The sequence below is a fragment of the Zeus faber genome, assembly GCF_960531495.2.
Source record: "Zeus faber genome assembly, chromosome: 10".
Taxonomy (NCBI): Eukaryota; Metazoa; Chordata; class Actinopteri; order Zeiformes; family Zeidae; genus Zeus; species Zeus faber.
In genome coordinates, this window is record NC_137199.1 from 14831447 (window position 1) to 14849490 (window position 18044).

The following is an 18044-nucleotide window of genomic DNA, read 5'->3' on the forward strand; positions in this document are numbered from 1 at the left end:
AACGTGTCCTTCCTCGTTCTTAAGTCTCAGATCAGAACACCGTCCATACCCAATGGCGCTTGCATCCGAGAAATGATGCAGTTCCCCTTTCACTACCTTTCCCAAAGTTGGCAGGCACATAGCATCTGGCTATCTCTATTTTCCCCAGATTGACGAGATTTTTTCTCCAATGCTCCTACTGTGGTCACAGATGTTCAGGCAGCGGGTCATCCCAACGACTACTTCCACGGTGTGTGGGAGGTTGGTCTTTCAGTGTGATGTTGAATGTGAAGCAATCCCTTTGTACACTCCAGTGAAAACCTCACGCTTTGTGTCTCACAAAAAACAAGGCCCTTTGTTTGGATGTCTGTTGCAAGTTCTCATGTATACTGTTTGCACATCCCAGGGAAGACATTGCACCAAAGAGATGTACCGTCTGATTTTTCTGCCATAAGAAGTGCTTGTTGCGATCATTCTCTTGAGACGTGAAACTGATGGAACATTTCTTCGATCTCACACAAAGCTATTTGACGCACCCGAAAGCATACATGGACACCTGTTAGCCTGTTTCGTCATGTCTGGTCCAGACAGAAGGTGCACACACAATTATTCTGGTTTCTTTGAGTGAGAAATGCTATGCAGTGGTATATACACCACTTCTAACCAGGAACATCCATCATCCTGAGCGTCCTCCACGTCACCTCTTTTGATGTCACTCACATAATCTTCCTTGTGTCGCTCACCTCTGGAGAATTTCCCCTTGAGGTGGCTGAGTCGGACCTCTTTGACCTGTCTGTTATCAGGCATGTAAAGCTATCTTTAACCCACTAGAGTCCCTGCTGAACCTCAAGAGATGCGCTGTGATTTTGGTGTGGTCTGATATTTATCTAAATATAATCAACTTAACACACTCTTACTCCAAAGTAGCTCATATATCTATATAAAGGAAAATCACAGCTACATTGATATGCCATCATGTTTGGTCAGTATCATTATGCAGCTTTTAGATTGATCCAAAACACACAGGATATAAAGTGTTTTCTTATTTTGTGTTGCCGCCAGAAATGTTGTCATAGCACACACTAGAATATTTTTACAAACTGTTTTGTCAATAGAAAAGTTGTTCATCAAGGTCTTGGGTAAACAATCTAGTCAAAACAGTTGATCAAATGTGATGTCTGCGTAGGTAAAAACAAGGTTTTATCACAACTGCTCACGACTTTATTTCAGTTGACCCAAGGTCTGAAATGAGCCATTAGCTTTAACTTATGGTCTGAAAATTCATGACACTCTGGTGGGGGTCGATCTGCAGCAGGCTGGGCCCTCTCTCTGTCGGACTCTCAGACAAAGGAATGAGGCTGTGGGCTAGTGGGAGTGGGGCAATGCAAGAAATGTCAGAAATGTGTTTAGTTCTGAAAGATTTATTGAATACATCACACAAAATATGTACAAAAACTCCAAAAAATGGTTTTAGGTGAGAAGAGCAACTCTAGAAACAACGATCACGTTCAAGTCAAATGAAAATTTTAATTCATGACCTATATATAGAGGAGTAGGAGCATGCGGTCTTGGTCTGTTTGCTGGTGTAGGTGCAAGATTAATTTCTGTGGCAGCCTGTAGAGGTGCTCTCATACTAATATATGAGGCTATATGAATATATAAAAAAACAAAAAACGAAAAAACAGTGAAAAATCATTGGAAAAGAGAGCTATTTATAAACCAAAGTCACTTTTTTTTTACAGGTATACATATGACCGCATTTTACAGGTATACAGCCCTTCGTCGCAGAGCCGTGTCCCCCTCGGAGACCAGACACCTTTTCGCTGTTTGCAACTGCGTTCACTCCCATCGCGGGCGGCTAATTTTTGGTTTCACTGGATAAACATCCGCTTGTCGTTCCCGGCTCACCTCTTGATCAATGAAGGCGCTGGCACCTTGAGCGTCGAGTAAAGCGTAGACGAGTTTTTCTTGGTACGGGTTTTCAGCAGATGACGCCCACACTGGAGCAATCATTGAAGAACTAACAGATTGTCCTTCCCTGGTAACCGTACAGTACAGGGATTTTTGCGGTGTTTGGATTTTCCATATTCACACTTCTTTCTACTTTCACATCTTTGGTGTAGTTGTCGCCATCAAGGCAGTACTGGCCCCGCTCGCATGCAAGTGTCACAGGTGAGGCGGCGTCGACAATCCTTTGCACTGTGACCTTGTTTCAAACAGCCGTAATAGTTCATTGTCCTCAATGTAAGCCCTTCTATTTTCAAATGCCCTTTTTCATGAGGTTTGGGCACTTGTAGAGCTGATGTGTGTTCTGGCACAACATGCACGGAGATCCCACGTTTGCTCGGGTAAATATTTGCTTGTCACAGTGTACAGCGGTTTTTATACTGAAGGCACTTGGCTTGTTCTTCGTGATCCCTTTTGTCACTGCATAAGTCAGAGGCACAAAGAGCATTGATGGAGTATCTGGCAGGGTTGTAGGCAACTGCTGCTTCCAACAACAGAAATGCAGAAAAATCATTGAAACTGGGAAGCTCTTTCCCTTACATCAGGGCCATCTGGCCCGCTGCCCAGTCAGGCAGTTTTTGTATCGGTCATTGATTTTCTTCACAATTGTTTAATATTTCCAGGCTTTCTACATGAGGCATAGCTGGCAGGCAAGCGTTTATGAAGTCTGCAAAGTTCCTCAGTCCTTCAGCGTCTTTAGACTGTATTTTTTGGCCGGCTTGATAGCTTCTCTCTGAATGCTCTATCAATAACAAACGCCTGGTCGTATCGCTGATTGAGTTTTTTCCGGGCATCTTGGTAAGCTTTTTCATCATTTCTGAAGGTGCCTTGTAGGCATTTACGAGCCGGACCACTAACATGCTTAATACAGTTTATTGGCGGCGGAAATGCACTTTTGGTCTATCAGTGACATAAAGGAGGCTTTCCATTCAACATGGTTGGCTCGCCACTGAACACTGTTTGCTCTGGCGTAGGAAGTCGGTTCATTGTTACGTCTTGAATGGCTTGTGCTAGTTGAGCGACACCAGGGGGCACAGACAACATGGCTGTGTTGGATGGGTCTGGTGCAGGGGGGTTGAGATACAGAATTTGGGCTCACTCTTAACTGACTGGACATCGCCCATCTGTATTATTGTATCATCTGTATCCTTTTCTCCTGCAGACGCTCCACCTCAGACCTTTGGGTTTCCAGTTCGTACTTGTGCTGCTCTTCTAGAGCCTTTTATCCTTTTCCCTTGCTTTCTTTCCTTTTGCACAATCTTGTATCCAGCCTCTCTTGGCGCCAGCTCTGCCGCTGCATCAGCCCGTTTTGATGCGATGTATGAAGATGAGGGATGATGGGCGACGCTTGAGCGTGCAGCAGTGGAACCATAAATGGAGAGTGGACACGATCCAGCAGCTCACGTAGACGACATCGTTCATGTTCTGCATCGAAATCTCCATCAATACCTGTCAATCTTTCATGTAGGCTTTTGATAATGTCAAAAGTCACTTCTTCACATGCATCAGCTGTTGGTGCTACATGGCCTCTTATATATATTATATATACTGTATATATTATATTATTCATAATGTCATCTTTTCCTTCCTCTAAAATGTCTGCATGTTCATTTTTGATTTCCAAGGGGCATTATCAACGGGCACAGACCAAAATGTCTCTGGACGCAATTGGATAGACCTACAACCAATCAGAGCAACAAAACGTGTGACCGACGGACGGAAAAATGGCGACCAGCGGGGGCCAGCTGGTCAATTTCACTTTTACCAAAAGCTGTCGGAAGTACAGCAAACACATCTTTGTTATCAACAAAAGCTTTTTTTAAGAAAATATCCCGTCCCAGTTAGTTTAACACTGTCGCGATAGCAGCAGCAGCCATCTTGGTAAGGTGCGTCAACTCCTCTGCATCGCCATCGTGTCAAACCCGTCCCATATTAGATAAACGGTTGTGATTGACACCACCCTGGCCAGGTCGGGTGGAAATCTCTCTGAATGAGCCGGGGGCCAGACGTTCTCTGCAGAGCAAATGAAACATGATTTGCAGATTGGTCTGGTTCCCAGGCTACTTTCTTTGATTTTCACTTGCATTTTGAAGCAAGCCTTTATAATCCGGAATTTCCTTTAATAGACTAACATCTGTTCATTAACGTCCTCAAGGCTCACAGATGAGGCTCCTGTAGCTGTTCCCCATCGATGTAGGGGATGGCGGGAGACTTCCACATGATTGTTATTGGGACGTACCGCCCTCCCTCTGCTAAAAGTGAAACAATGGAGGAGATAGTAACAAAAGCAAATGGGGCCTCAATATGCCTCTGATTCAGGGAGTGCGATCAACACTGATCAAACTATCAACTGTCACTTGATACGTTTTAGGATCGGAGAAGTTGATACTAAGCATTAACGACAAGTTGAGTATTAATGTAACATATGAACTATCCAAACAAGGTGTAGCCATTGTTTTTACATCTATATCATAGGGGATTCACAAACTGCCAAACTTCACAAAGTTATAAAGACACTTGACGGTCTAGAAATTGTTGCCTCGTTGCCCTGAATGAGTCAACAAGGCCAGAAAAAAAGTGAACCTGCGTTCAGAAGACCCCAGAACTCCGGACATCTACAGTTCACTGCTGTGACATCATAGCATTGGTATGTACTGCATATGTGTATGTGACGAATAAACCTCGTAGAATTACGTGTGTGCGTGTGGCTTCTCCTGTCCTCCCTGTCTGTGCCCTGTCACCAGTTAAACGTTTTCTTCTATTTTGTATCGCATTTTTACCCTATTTTTTAAATGTTCATTATTTGTTCAAAGTCTGTCTGTCTGCCCACTAAAGGGGGGGGGGGGGAGGTACTCCACGTATTCACGCAGTTAATTTTGAACTCTATTGCATGGCTAAAAAAAATGACATCTGAAGGGGAAATATCAAGCTGAATATCCCTCCGACAACGTGCAGTCCGTACATTTCAACCCCGTGTTGGTTTATACCATATGCTGTACGTGCCCGTTTCTGTTTACAGTAGGATACACAGTGACGTGATCATAATTCCCTCCTACCGTGTGTCCATTGAACATTTCATCCATTGTTTTCCAGATGTAAGCGCTCCACGCGGCTGTCGCTGCTCCCCCGCAGACTCTCCCGGCAGCGGTGCTCGGGCGGCACTTTGCGCGGCAACGTCACGCACCGGCTGCGGTAGAGGGGCGGCACTGGGACGGCTGTACCGTGGGAACGGACCAAAAAAAAAAAAAAAAACCTGTGTGTCTCTCCGTCTGTCCGTCTGTCCGTCTGCGCCGTGTGTTCGCCGCAGTGAACGTCACATATGAGCCTCACATCCACAGCAAATAGTGTTCGGAAATAGTATCGATATTCCCAAACATTACCCAACTTCCAACGTCATCCTCTATGTCGTTGTAAAATACCCTGTTGTACTCGCTGACGTTGGCGCGGGTCAACCAAATCAATACAAATTGATGCGATCAATCAAATGTCAACTTAACGTTTTACTATAATTATGATCGTTGTGCGAATTACGGGGTTGATTGGGAGGGTCTGACCCCCCTAATTAAGTCTTGTACCCTCCCTCCCCACATGAAAAAAAAAAGAGGTAAAAACAACCGGTCCGGAGGTAGGGATGGAAACATTTATGTGTCCCTCTCACCTGTAATCGAAAATACAACAATATATATTCCCATATTCATAGCCGGAAGAATATTGGAATAGGATTTCAGACCCCCCCTAAAGTGGACCGTACCATTATGCTGCGCGTCGCGCTCCGCCGCAGCTCGGATCGGAGCCCTTTTCTTTCCCAAACAAGGCAAATAAAAATGAAAAAAAACTTTTTTTTTTATTGTACATTTTATTTCTTTAACTCTGTTCAACCCGCTGGGTCCATCGTCAGACGCATCTTCGTCTTTGATTCGATTTAAGAACACGCTTAAAGCTGCGCTGTATGAGGAAACAACTGCAGTGAATTCAATTGTGACCTCTGCGAGCAGACGAGGCTAACCGTGGGTCCCGTCTGAACATAGTTACTGTGCGTTCGTTGTGGCGTTCAGGTTTACTTTGGTGGGAGTGAGTGGCAGCTCAGGACAGAACACTATCCGTGCCAGCTGTGTATTGACCCTTTGCTATTACATTTCACTGCATATATGTATGAAAGTATGTATATGTATGTGACAAATAAATAAAAATCTTGAATCTCTTGAATCTTGCTCAGCTTTTGTAATATCTAGCCTGTTGGTGAATGGGTTCGTCACACATTCGACCCAAAAAATACGGAGCTCTGCACGGATACCTCCGATAACCCCTTCGGTCTCTTTTATGTGATTGCCATTAATTAGCCTGCGTTTAGCATAACCCGTTTAAGACCTGGCCTTGAATATAAGCCTATATTATCCGATAGGCCTTTTATCTAATAGCAGCTTTTAATAAATCTCGAGGGATGAGTAGCTTTACTGATAGACAGGCAGCAGTTTAGGGGTGAAGGACAGAGGGAGGGATCTAGAAGAGGGCAACGGCATATTTCCATCGCCCAATACTTGCAGGGGCAAGTAGCTGGGCGGGTGGGGGGAAGGGTGCCGGGTAATGACAGGGGAGAGAGGAGGAAAACAGATAGCAGTTTATTTTTAAAAACCGGCTGTTTTGCGTTGACCAACCAATCACCGTGCACCTACGTCACTGAAGGTTCCTCTTGTGCCGGTTAATCCCTGCCCTGGAGTAGGCGCTGAAAAGATCTTCTCAAAACGGAGTTCGAAGAACTACGAACGTTCCTAGTTCCCCGCAGGGTGGACGGTTCCTCCAAAAGTTCTTAGAAGTATGAAAAAAGTTTGTGCGGTGCAAAAACACCTTATTATATATGTATCTGCACCTGTTATTTCCACCAGTGGTGAAAAAGAAAGTTTGCCTCTTTTTGGAGGTCAGGCTCTTTGCGAGCGACTCATTAAAAGGAGTCACACAATTTTCAACTCTTCGTCGGTTTGGTTGGGTCGGTGCGACGGGAGTCAGAAAACGTCTGTTCTCGCTCTGAGCTGTGAACGCAACTCCCACAAGTCATTTCATTCATCGTTCGCAGGTTTCGCCTCGCTAAATCGAGGCCAGTGCCGTTTCGATTGCTGATGCTGACGGCGTCCACTCCTCAACGGAACGTCATCCACCCAAACCGGTCGTCGGGGGAGACCCAGACGTTGGGTGAACATGCACATGATGTTCCTCCATAAATCCAAGAGTCTTTGATTGGATGCCGGCGGAAACAAACATGTGAAAATCCTACGTATTTACTCAGGGTATGATCCTAACTTTTTAAATGTTTCGAGGCTTGGGCTTGTTTCGCCCTTGTTTCATGAGCATTTGCGCCCGGTCGTGTCCGCATGGCTTCCTCTTTGCAAAGGTCCACGTGGTCTCATTGAAAGGTGCAATCCATTTGTTTCGTTATGTTTGCGCAAGCATGTATGGCGGAGACGATTCTGAAACCGATTGGCCCCGTATCACGGCTAATGACATGAGGCTGAGCGCGGAGGCTTTAGAATTTGTTTTTCATTGTCTTTCATGCGCGGCGCTAATAAACAACGGAGCCGAATGGGACACCACTGTCGCGCTCAGCCGTGCGTAGAAATTTGAAACAGATAACTACCGATTAGCGCGTATATCGTTAGGGGCATTGGAATCTCGAGAAATTGTTTCATTTCCAGGTTTCTCGCAAAAGTGCAAAGGTGTCATTTTTTTCCCAACTTATTCAACAGTGGGTGTGCCGCAGACGGGGCTCAATATGTAAAAATAAAAAAACGAATGGGGATTTTAGGGAGGAAAGAAAGTTATGCAAGTTGTGGTGTTATGAACCTTTTAGGCCACTATATATGCAAATAGGTCGATGACTTCAAAACAAGTCGTCCGTTCATCTTTGGCCAGCACTCGCAGGGAGGGGTTGGAGTTCATGGAGTATAAATTTGGTGAACCTTGACACGGGTATTTGTGTTGTTGACCATGAGCAAAACTTTTTACATTACAACATTTTAGCTCCGTCTATTCAGTCTATTTTATACATATCTGCCCTGCAAGAATATCAATTACGACACAAAACAGAGGTATAGGAATAGATCCAATTATCTTTTCTGAATATGTGGTTTACGGGGTGATGAAAAGTTTGGCTCTTCTTGGAGTTTCGACCTTTGACGGGTGACTCAGTAAAAACGTTTGATTGTTCACGGTAGCGGTTTATTTTTAAAACCGGCTGTTTTGCATTGAAGGAGTAGATGCACTATTGCATCTATTTATGTGTGTTGCTTTAAAAGGCAGTGAGAGTGTAGTATCATATATAGACGGACAAAGAGACAGACAGACAGACAGACAGACAGACAGACAGAGTTGGTGCTCGTTCAAAATGACAAACGATACCTGATGATAACTATTTGTGAATGCGAGAGAGAGACAGAGAGAGAGAGAGAGAGAGAGAGAGACACTAAGGACATTAACCTTGGGGATTTAGTATTACAACCTATAGTCATCACCGGTTTATTGGCTCCTCCATAAAGATGTAGCAAGCAACAAAAGATATATTGTTTCTGCTTATTTAATTTTTAAGCCGTTTTGACGTGGCAGGTTTTTTTTGTTGTTTTTTTTTTGTTTTTTTAATGTTGAACATTAAAGGCCTGGTAAAACGCCTATGCATTCCAAACCTTTCACATGGAGACAAACCAAAATCGACTGAAGCTCACTGCAGCCTATTCTTAGAAAAGATGGAAGATGCCTCACTCGATAGTCCTGAGAGGACAAAACAGAAAAAGCCAGAAGCCTAATTGGAGTACTCCAGGAACGATGGGCTCAAGTGTCCTATAGTAGTAGATATGTTGTATAGTCGTACTATCTAGTGTAAGATATGCCTAAGCACTGTATGTAAGTGTTAAAGTAATGAACTTGCACAGTAGAACTTGACTGAGTCCAAAAGGGAGGAAGAGAGAAAGACAAGAGCCATAAACGGACAGACAGACAAACAGAAAAGACGTGGGATTTTAATGTGTGTAAGCGTATACATGTGTATACCCGTGGTTTCCACAGCAGACGCAGCTGTCCTTCCCCGCTGGACCGTGCCTATGTGACTGTGGCTCTATTTCTGGATGCTGTGTTGTTTGAAAGGTCAGATCAAGTAGCTCGAACACAAAGTGGACTGGGGAGGGGGTGGGACGGCAGCAGTTAAGGGACGGGCTCTTAACCAACCCGTAAGCCAGACAGCTCCGGCAGAGGAGAGAAGCAGTTACGGAAGCAAAGTTATAGTATGCATATGAGCCATCTGCGATCAAGGTACATTCTAAACAGGGCTTAGGCTATAAAAGGCTGTCATCTTCATTTAAATTTTTGCCCCAAAAATTGACTGGAAAGATGAGACAGGGAGTGTTTTGTAAAAGGTGAGTGCTCCAAGGCTATTTAATTAGGCTTTTGATGCGGAGGGCTGCTGGATGGCTGGATAATAAACATTTTGCGGATAATGGACGGAGAGTCTTCACCCAGCCAGGAGCCTTCTGCAGCCAGTGAAATGGATGGCAAGAACAATCAGCAGGCAAGTCTGTCTCCACACGTGCCTGAGAGCGTGGATTAATGTCGGATTTGCAAATAAACATTTAACTCGTGAAAAGTAGATAAGCAGGTGTTGCATTTGCAGCCAAGAGACCCACCCGTGCCAAACGAGTGACGCAGGCGTGGTACACACAAACAAACATGCATGCGAGTGACGCACGCACGTAGGCTCGGACACAGGACACACGTGGATTTCCCATTCTTCGAAAGGATGAGTCACGTTTTATTACTCTTCCATTACTCACGCGGCAGTCACATGACATTGTACCATGAAGGCGACACTTTTGCAGACACTTTTTGTCCAAAGTGACTTAGTGACCGTAAGTGCACGTGTCAGTCGCGGCTGAAGTGAAAGTCAGCGCAGGGATAGGGTTGAGAAACAACCTGAAGAAATGGTTCTTCAGCCTCCAGAAAAAGATGATAGTTATTCAACCATTCAGACAGCAGGGAAGGGTGCGTTACTCATCGCTCATACATTGTGGTGCCAGGGACAAGAGGCGTCAAATCCGACCTGCAAAAGGTGGAGGAGATAACAAGATGTCACTCTTGGGTTTGGCTGCCGACCGACTTGACGAGAATAATCTCACAAACACTCATGGCACGTTACATAAGGGAAGGATGACAAAAACATAAGTCTATTCCGTGTTGTTTGTTCTCCAGACGGAGTTACAGGAGCCGCAAGGGAGCGAAGGCCCAGCGGGGGCGCCCATGTCGGGGGACCAGGCGGAGGGGCCAGGGGTGGGGGGAGTAGAAGGGACAGGTGGGGGTCCGCCCGCAGAGCCGACAGCGGAGAAGGCCTGTGCGGAGGATCCTGGGACAGGAGCGGGGGACGGCGGAGGGGGTGGCGAAGACGCCGGCGAAGATATCCACAAAGCAGCCGAGGACATGGACGGGGGACACGGTGAGGCAAAAGACGGAGAGGGAGAGACAGAGGGAGGGCGGCAGGAAAACGAGGAGAGCAAGGGAGCGGAGGACGCCGAGGGCGGAAAGGATGAGAAACGGGCAGAGGGCGACGTCGAAAACCGGGAGAAATCAGAAGCGCGGGACACGACGGAGGAGGGGCGGACAAGAGAGGTGAAAAAGAAAGAGGAGACGGGGAAAGACACGGGCGCGAAAGCGGAAAAGGGGGGAGAGAAGAAAAAACAGGTCAAGGACAGGGAAGGAGGCGGAGAAGGGAAGGAGAAGGGAAAGGGCAAGGAGTCGGAGAGGCAAGGGAAAACCAAAAGGAAGAGCAGCGCGAACCCTCCCTCCTCCTCTACTCCCCTCGCTCCGTCCAGACCGAGGAGCGCCGGCCGCCCGGGTCGACCGTCCACCAAGAACGACATCATTGCCAAGTTTCAACAAGGCGCGCCCGAGTAAGTCCTCAAATAATACATTCCGGCGGTGTCGTTTTCAGCTTAAAATCGGCATAAGGGAGATTTGCAACGGCTGCTTTTCAGGACACCGATAGCCCGCAACTTCAAGGTGCAGAAGTCGTCGATGGCCGTTGCCGCGGGCGCATCGATCAAACAGAAAATGCTCCAGTGGTGCCGCAACAAGACGCGCAAATACGAGGTGAGGTCGGCGCGCAGTGCGCCGTCGTACGTAGACGCAGTGCGCGCCTTGATAATATCCTTCCCCCAAACCAGTTCACATCCACATGTTTTCATCCCTTTGCCGTGCAGGGCATTAACATCGAGAACTTCTCGTCTTCCTGGTGCGATGGGCTGGCCTTCTGCGCCTTGATCCACCGCTTCTTCCCCGACGCCTTTGATTACTCCTCCCTGAGACCAGACGAGAGGGGGAAGAATTTCACGCTGGCCTTCAGCACCGCAGAGTATGGGAGTCCTTTTTCCTTTTCTTTCGCTGCACATACATTCTAGTGCTACTTATTTCTATAGAGGGTGTTTAGCTGGCTGTGATGGTGGCGTGGGGGCTTTGAAACTGCGACTAAATGTGCTTATTGTGAGTCGCTTTGGATAAAACAGTCTTCTACATGATCTAATGTCATATTATTTCCTTGTTTATTGATTTGCTTATATTTTTGTTTTAGTATATAGTTCTTCTGATCTAGATTTTTTTTGTTCCTACTTTGTTCCTTTGCCACATGTGACAAATCATCCATCCATCCACCCGTCCATCCATCCGTGCAGGTCTCTAGCAGACTGCTTCCCCCTGCTGGAGGTGGCTGATATGATCATGATGGGAGACAGGCCGGATCCCATGTGCGTGTTCACCTACGTCCAGGCTCTCTGCCAGAGCCTCTCCAAAATAGAAAAGGCGAGAAAGGATCAGGAAAACGAGAAGGAGAAGGGCACAAAGGGTGGAAGCGACGAGCCGGACGAAAAGATGGCGAAGGAGGCGGGTAAGGAGGAGTCAGCGGAGCAGGAGGCCCGGGGAGAAAAGGTGGTGGAGGACGGCACCGCAGATTCACAGGTGAAAGAGAAGGGTGGAGGAGGAGAGGAAGCTGAGAAGGAGGAGGCAGATGATCCAAAGACTCCTGGGATGGAGGGAGATGAAGAGGATGGTGGAAAGGAGGGGGAGTGTTAGTGGGAGGAACGGTATGAAACAGACCAAATTGGAAGGACTTCTGATAAGCTACTGCATCTTAAAGTTTTAAAGCTGTGTTTTTTTGAGAACTGTGTGACGTATAAGGTTTACTATACTATATTCGAAGGCTGGATCACTGTGCATTTTAGACGTAGACGCCCGTGTGCACCATATAATGTGATGAAAATGTTTTATACTGCATCTAATACGCGTCGTGTTTCCTTTCACGGTTGTTTTGTCGCGTGGGTGCGTGTCTGTTGTTGTTTTTTTTGAGCACGTGGAAAGTGACGTGCTTGTTTGTTCTTTCAGCCCAGCCTCTCTTTGAAGAAGAGAATTGATTAGAATAAACACATAAAAAGATAAATACAATCGTAGATTGCTTATTCTTTTGGCCGCATTATACATGTATTATGGCAAGACAGTGCGTGAATTAATCTGTTTCTGTGTTGATTTTTTTCTCTTGATTTATCGACAAATCATAGCAATGTGCAGAACAATATTCAAAGGCGCAAAGAGCTGATAACGGAAAGAAAGAAATTTTAAAAAAAGAAAGAGGGAAAGGAAACATGAATAAAGAAGGAAAGACATAGGAAAAAGAAAGGGCAAAGAAGGAAAGGGAACAAATAAGCAGGAGAGAAAGTCGTTCTTTCTTTATGTTTTCCTTGAAAAGGGGAAAGGAGGACGAAAGTAAAAATGAAAGAAATACAGGGGAAAAGAAAGAAAGAAAGAAAGAAAGGCAAATGAAAAGAAAGTAAGAAAGGAAAGAAGGAAAGAAAGAAAGAAAGAGAGAAAGCCCAGCCCTGTCTCTTCCAGGCATTACGGTAACGCTCCTGTTCCAGAAAGGCCTATTGTGGTAGTGGCCGCGTCGAGGGAGAAGCCGACGCCAAACAAACTGGAACATGGCAACGAACATGTCGCCTCCGTCGCTGACCCTGGAGGACCAGCTTGTGTCCATCATGGACGTCCTGGCCAAGGCCGCCGTGGCCGAGATCAGCCAGCTGTTCTCGGAGAGCTCGGCGTCGCTGCGGCTGCAGATCACCCAGAGCCTGAAGGAGAACGAGGCTCTGAAGATGCGGATGAAGGTGATGAGGAGCGAGCTCTTCTCGCTGCGGCTCCAGACCCGGACCAGCGCGTCCCGCCCGGTCGGTCGCCTCACCCTGGTCCGGGCCAACACGCCCAAACCTCGGATCAAGCCGCTGGGGAATGGTAGGTTCCGTGGGGAGGGTGAGGTTTGCCGAGCCGGATGGCGGTGTCGAGCCGGAGATCGGTGTGGAGTGTCATTAAAGTGGTAATCCGTGGGATCGTCCGCCTTGGGTGGCTCACACTACAACTCCCAGGGTTCCATTCGAAACTGTCATGGCGTTTCCGACCTCAGCTTCCGGGTTTCACCTCGTCTTGGCTCTCGTGATGCGTTCCGTTGAACTCGGAAATCAGAAAAAAAAAAAAATCCAACCTCTTTGGATTTCCAAGTCGGAATTTGGGGTCAGATCATGGTGGGGTCTGAGTTTGGCACATCTGACAACATGGCGACGCACTCCTGGATCGCTGTTTTCCGAAGTTCCAAAGGAATTCGGCATGTTACGTCACTTCCCTTTCTCGAACGTTTGCCTTCTGATCGATTCATGCTCTGTTTTCTTAGGGGCGGGGGCAGTGAGGATCTTTTTTTTGGGGAATGTGCGGCGATATCGCCAGGTTACTGATCACGACAAGCTACGCCGGCGGCAGGGTCCGCCCCTCCCCGGAAGGAGTACAAGGATCGGCCACTCGCAAAGAAGTGACAGGCAGCCACAGCCAATTTTTAATAAACTACCAGAGCTATTTGTAGTCAATAAACTGCCGACACGGACGAATATTCACTCATGCGTCCTGAGATGAAATCACATCCCCACCAACTCAAATGAAGAAGAAAAAAATGTGAATAGGGTTAGGTACGGCGTTCTTTCGAGAAAAAGGCTTAGAGCAAACGACAGGGTTAAACCTGGGTGTGGATAAAAAAAATGTCGACGTTTTAAATGGAATTCTAGGCCCGTAATGCACCCAACATGAACGGTTTTGTAGATAGCGAAAGAAAGGTTGAATCGAAACATAGTTACAATGACCCCATCCAGATACCAAGCTCTTGATTAAACTCTACACGTCTTTACATTGCTGGTTCAAAGTGTGAAATTATCTCTTTTTTTGTTTTGTTTTTTGCTTCTTAACACTAGTCGTAGTCAAGCCACCGATGGCTCACAAAGCTGCGGGGGATGCCTCTCGCATTACTATTCCGCCCAAGAACGGCACGTCATCTTTCTCCACCCAAATGAAGGTAAACGCAGCACACGCCGGTTCGAGGGGATCGATGAAGCCGACAGATCTTTCGGCCGCCGTTCATATGCTTGTGTCTTATATCCCCTCCTCAGCCGGCGGAGGTGGAGACCCCGGACATAATTCTCATCAAGGATGAGGAAGACGTCCAGGGCTGCACACCAGTAGGTGGGTAGCTCCTTCTTTAATGACAAGTGTTTCGGTTCGCAGTGCATTTCCATTCCCTTCACAGTCCTGTCAGGGCAACAACATGGTCGGTTCCAACACCCGTTGAGTTCTGATTCTAGCCTGTGGAAACTTAAAGCAGGATAGGCGCTTTGTAAAAGAGGGGTTTGATCTCCCACAGTCATTTAAAATACAAGAATCGGATGTCTCTGTGCCATGCAACATACGGTGCCCTCCCACCTATTTATGTGCAACTCGTATTCATTTATCTTTGCAGAAAATCACAATGACTTTCGCGGTCGCAGGACAGAGGGCGGCACCGCCCCGGGGACTCCAGCTTTAGACGCTCCCGGGTCGTCCCTTATGTCCGAGGAGCTGCGGATCGTGAGTGTCCACGGGCGAGGAGAGGGCCCCCTGGTGGACGGGAGCGACATCCTCTTCACTTCCTCCGAGCTGGAAGCCCTGAGCTCCCTGTCTCCCGACCACACCGTCGCCCACGACAACCACTTGGGTTACAGCGGCTGCGCCAACGAGAGAGGGATGTCCCTGACGTCCACGGTGAAACAGACGCTGGCGGCGGAGGACAAGGCGGCGCCTCCCGGCAACCTGGGCCAGTTCCCCCAGCAGCAGAACCCCCTGTTCCCCCACGGCGTCAACAAGGCGCTGGATTGCAGCTTCTGCGGCGAGCGCTTCCTCAGCCGGGAGGAGCTGATCGCGCACCGGGCGAGCCACACCGGAGAGTCGCCGATAACCTGCGGGCTGTGCGGCAAGTCCTTCGTCAACAAGACGACGCTGAGCATCCACACGCGCATCCACACCGGGGAGAAGCCGTACGTGTGCCCCCAGTGTGGGAAGCGCTTCACGCAGAACGGCAGCCTGAAGATCCACCTGCGGACGCACTCCGGGGAGAAGCCGTACTCCTGCTCCAGGTGCACGGCCAGCTTCAACAACCCCAGCAACCTGCGCAGACACATGATCACGCACACCGCCAACGGGATGCTCTGACACCAGCCCCCCTCCTCCACCCATGTGATGAATTGAGCAGAGTGATTTTATTTTTTTTTTAATGTATTTATATTTTTTATATTTTGCATTTATTTGTATGTTTGGTTCACGCATTTCCTTTGCTGTCGATACAGACTCACACACAATTCAGGTTTAAATTCAAGACATTTTTCCGGTCAGAAAAAGCAGCAGCAGCACCTCTCTCACGTTTAAGACGACGGTCGGCCAAAGGTGAGGTGCGCTGTAGTTAAATGTTGATTTAGGAGCAGTGTAGGTCAGGGGAAGAAACAAAGCCAACGACTGTTCAGAAGAGAAACAGAAGAATTTAGATTGCGGGGGTGCGTGGAGTGACGAAGGTAAGGCATACATAATATTCACATAATAAAACTCATAATGAAATAAATACAATTGTTTTCTGTTTACGCTTGTAAAAAAAAAAAAAAAAAAAAAAATTTTGAATCTATCCGGACAAAGGCTCGACTACTTGCTATTCTAAGATGTCAGCTGTACTAACATTGTTTTTAGGGGAAAACCTCGATTGGACACGCTTTCATGTCTGAGGTTATATCCCAGCTGAAGCGTGGTGCCAGTGTTAAGAATCACACAAGTAAGGAGATTTTAAACAAACATAGTATCGAAACATTAAACTTTAAATCAACACACAGAATTAATCTCGATTTTGTCTTTATCTTCGATGTGTGCTTTGTTTTTTGTTCCTTTTTTGTTTTCAAGCAAACTACCTCCTTTGTCTTCTCTGTGGCGCAATCGACATGTTCTTTTTCCTGACGATTTGGGGCTGTGTTACTATGGACAATGATGATTTGATAAATAATTATTTTTTACTACCTTTCATGGATCATGTGATTATGTCCACGAGCATTGTTATTATTATTTTTTTTAGACAAATAAATACTGATTTGGTTAAGTAAGTGGTGAGTCGGGGTGGTGGCTTTTGCAGGTCGGCCCACTAGAGTGCAGCAGCGCCTGTGGATGTTACTCATGCGAGACTCGGCGCCGGACTCCTAAGCGCGGCGTCGTCGCAGGGGAGCGCGTCGCCGGCGTGGGGGAAATTCCTCGCATTGTTACTCATTCCGTACTTCCTCTGCAACGGGTGACCTCTAATTTGTGCTTCGGCCCGCTTGGCGTTGATCTCAAAACACCACAACGTGGTGTCGGCGGCATAGGATGTGAAAACAGAAACTTGTTGAATCACACAAAAAACATTTTGCTGTCAATGATTGATTCATGACATGGGATGCGTTGGGAGGAATGATCATATAGTGTGTGTGTGTGTGTGTGTGTGTGTGTGTGTGTGTGTGTGCTCCGGGGGTCTAACGTGCTGGTGTGGAATGTTGTTTCAGTTCTTCATGGTATGTTGCTTCCTTCAGGCCATTGTTCTTGGGCAATCAATGAAATTACATCAGAGTGTGAGTCTGGAGAGAGGGGCTGGGCGGAGCTCAGGGCTGAGAGACAACTCCGACGAATATAGGCCAGGGCCCTCAAACTACTGGCCCAGGGGCCCCATCCCATCCACCGCGCGATTTGACGCGGCCTGTTCCATTTATTTACAATATATTGTTAAATCTGGCCATAAAATCTGTTTTTATTGCATAATTAATGCATACCATTTTACTTAATGTTTTCGGAATACATAACTGAATAAAATAGGAGGCAGTTTTTTTTAAGGACTTACATGTCTACTGTTCTTAACAGCCATTTTTATTTCTATTGTACTGTATGCAACTATGACTATTATTAAACCATTTCATATCATTTTTTAGAATAATTATTTCCCTCCCTTCTGTTAGAATGTGAATTGCTGACACAGAGGTTTGTTTATGGGTAACAATTTCAGTCTGTTGTCCATCCATCTATCTATCTATCTCTCTATCTATCTATCTATCTATCTATCTGTCTAACTATCTATCTATCTATCTATCTATCTATCTATCTATCTATCTATCTATCTATCTATCTATCTATCTGTCTAACTATCTATCTATCTATCTATCTATCTATCTATCTATCTCTCTCTCTATCTATCTATCTATCTATCTATCTATCTATCTATCTATCTATCTATCTATCTATCTATCTATCTATCTATCTATCTATCTATCTATCTATCTATTTGTCTGTCTATCTATCTCTCTCTCTATCTATCTATCTATCTATCTATCTATCTATCTCTCTATCTGTCTAACTATCTATCTATCTATCTATCTCTCTATCTATCTATCTATCTATCTATCTATCTATCTATCTATCTATCTATCTATCTATCTCTCTATCTGTCTAACTATCTATCTATCTATCTATCTATCTATCTATCTATCTATCTATCTATCTATTTGTCTGTCTATCTATCTCTCTATCTATCTATCTATCTATCTATCTATCTATCTATCTATCTATATATCTATTAACCAACTCGATAATGCAGAACAGTTTATTTTTCCCTTGATGTTTTACCCCCAGTAGAGCCC

At 46.1% G+C, this 18044-nt stretch overlaps 2 protein-coding genes across 2 annotated transcripts; both read left to right on the forward strand.

Moving 5' to 3' along the window:
* Positions 1-9181: 9181 nt before the first annotated feature.
* Positions 9182-12444, forward strand: smtnl1 (smoothelin-like 1). The gene is made up of 5 exons (XM_080007737.1): positions 9182-9535; positions 10213-10907; positions 10992-11106; positions 11217-11368; positions 11685-12444. Exons 1-5 carry the CDS (start codon positions 9464-9466, stop codon positions 12079-12081), a joined length of 1431 nt encoding a protein of 476 aa, XP_079863863.1. The 5' UTR covers positions 9182-9463; the 3' UTR covers positions 12082-12444.
* Positions 12445-12855: 411 nt separating this feature from the next.
* LOC307235883 (uncharacterized protein) lies at positions 12856-15558 on the forward strand (the record flags this gene model as incomplete). The annotated part of the gene is made up of 4 exons (XM_080008141.1): positions 12856-13287; positions 14289-14389; positions 14484-14556; positions 14831-15558. Exons 1-4 carry the CDS (start codon positions 12981-12983, stop codon positions 15556-15558), a joined length of 1209 nt encoding a protein of 402 aa, XP_079864267.1. The 5' UTR covers positions 12856-12980.
* Positions 15559-18044: the final 2486 nt, after the last annotated feature.

Coding starts and splice junctions, on each gene's coding strand:
- smtnl1 (XM_080007737.1), top strand. CDS start 9,464: ATGGACGGAGAGTCTTCACCCAGCCAGGAGCCTTCTGCAGCCAGTGAA. Junction 10,908..10,991: donor TTTCAACAAGGCGCGCCCGA/GTAAGTCCTCAA, acceptor GCTGCTTTTCAG/GACACCGATAGCCCGCAACT. Junction 11,107..11,216: donor ACAAGACGCGCAAATACGAG/GTGAGGTCGGCG, acceptor TTTGCCGTGCAG/GGCATTAACATCGAGAACTT.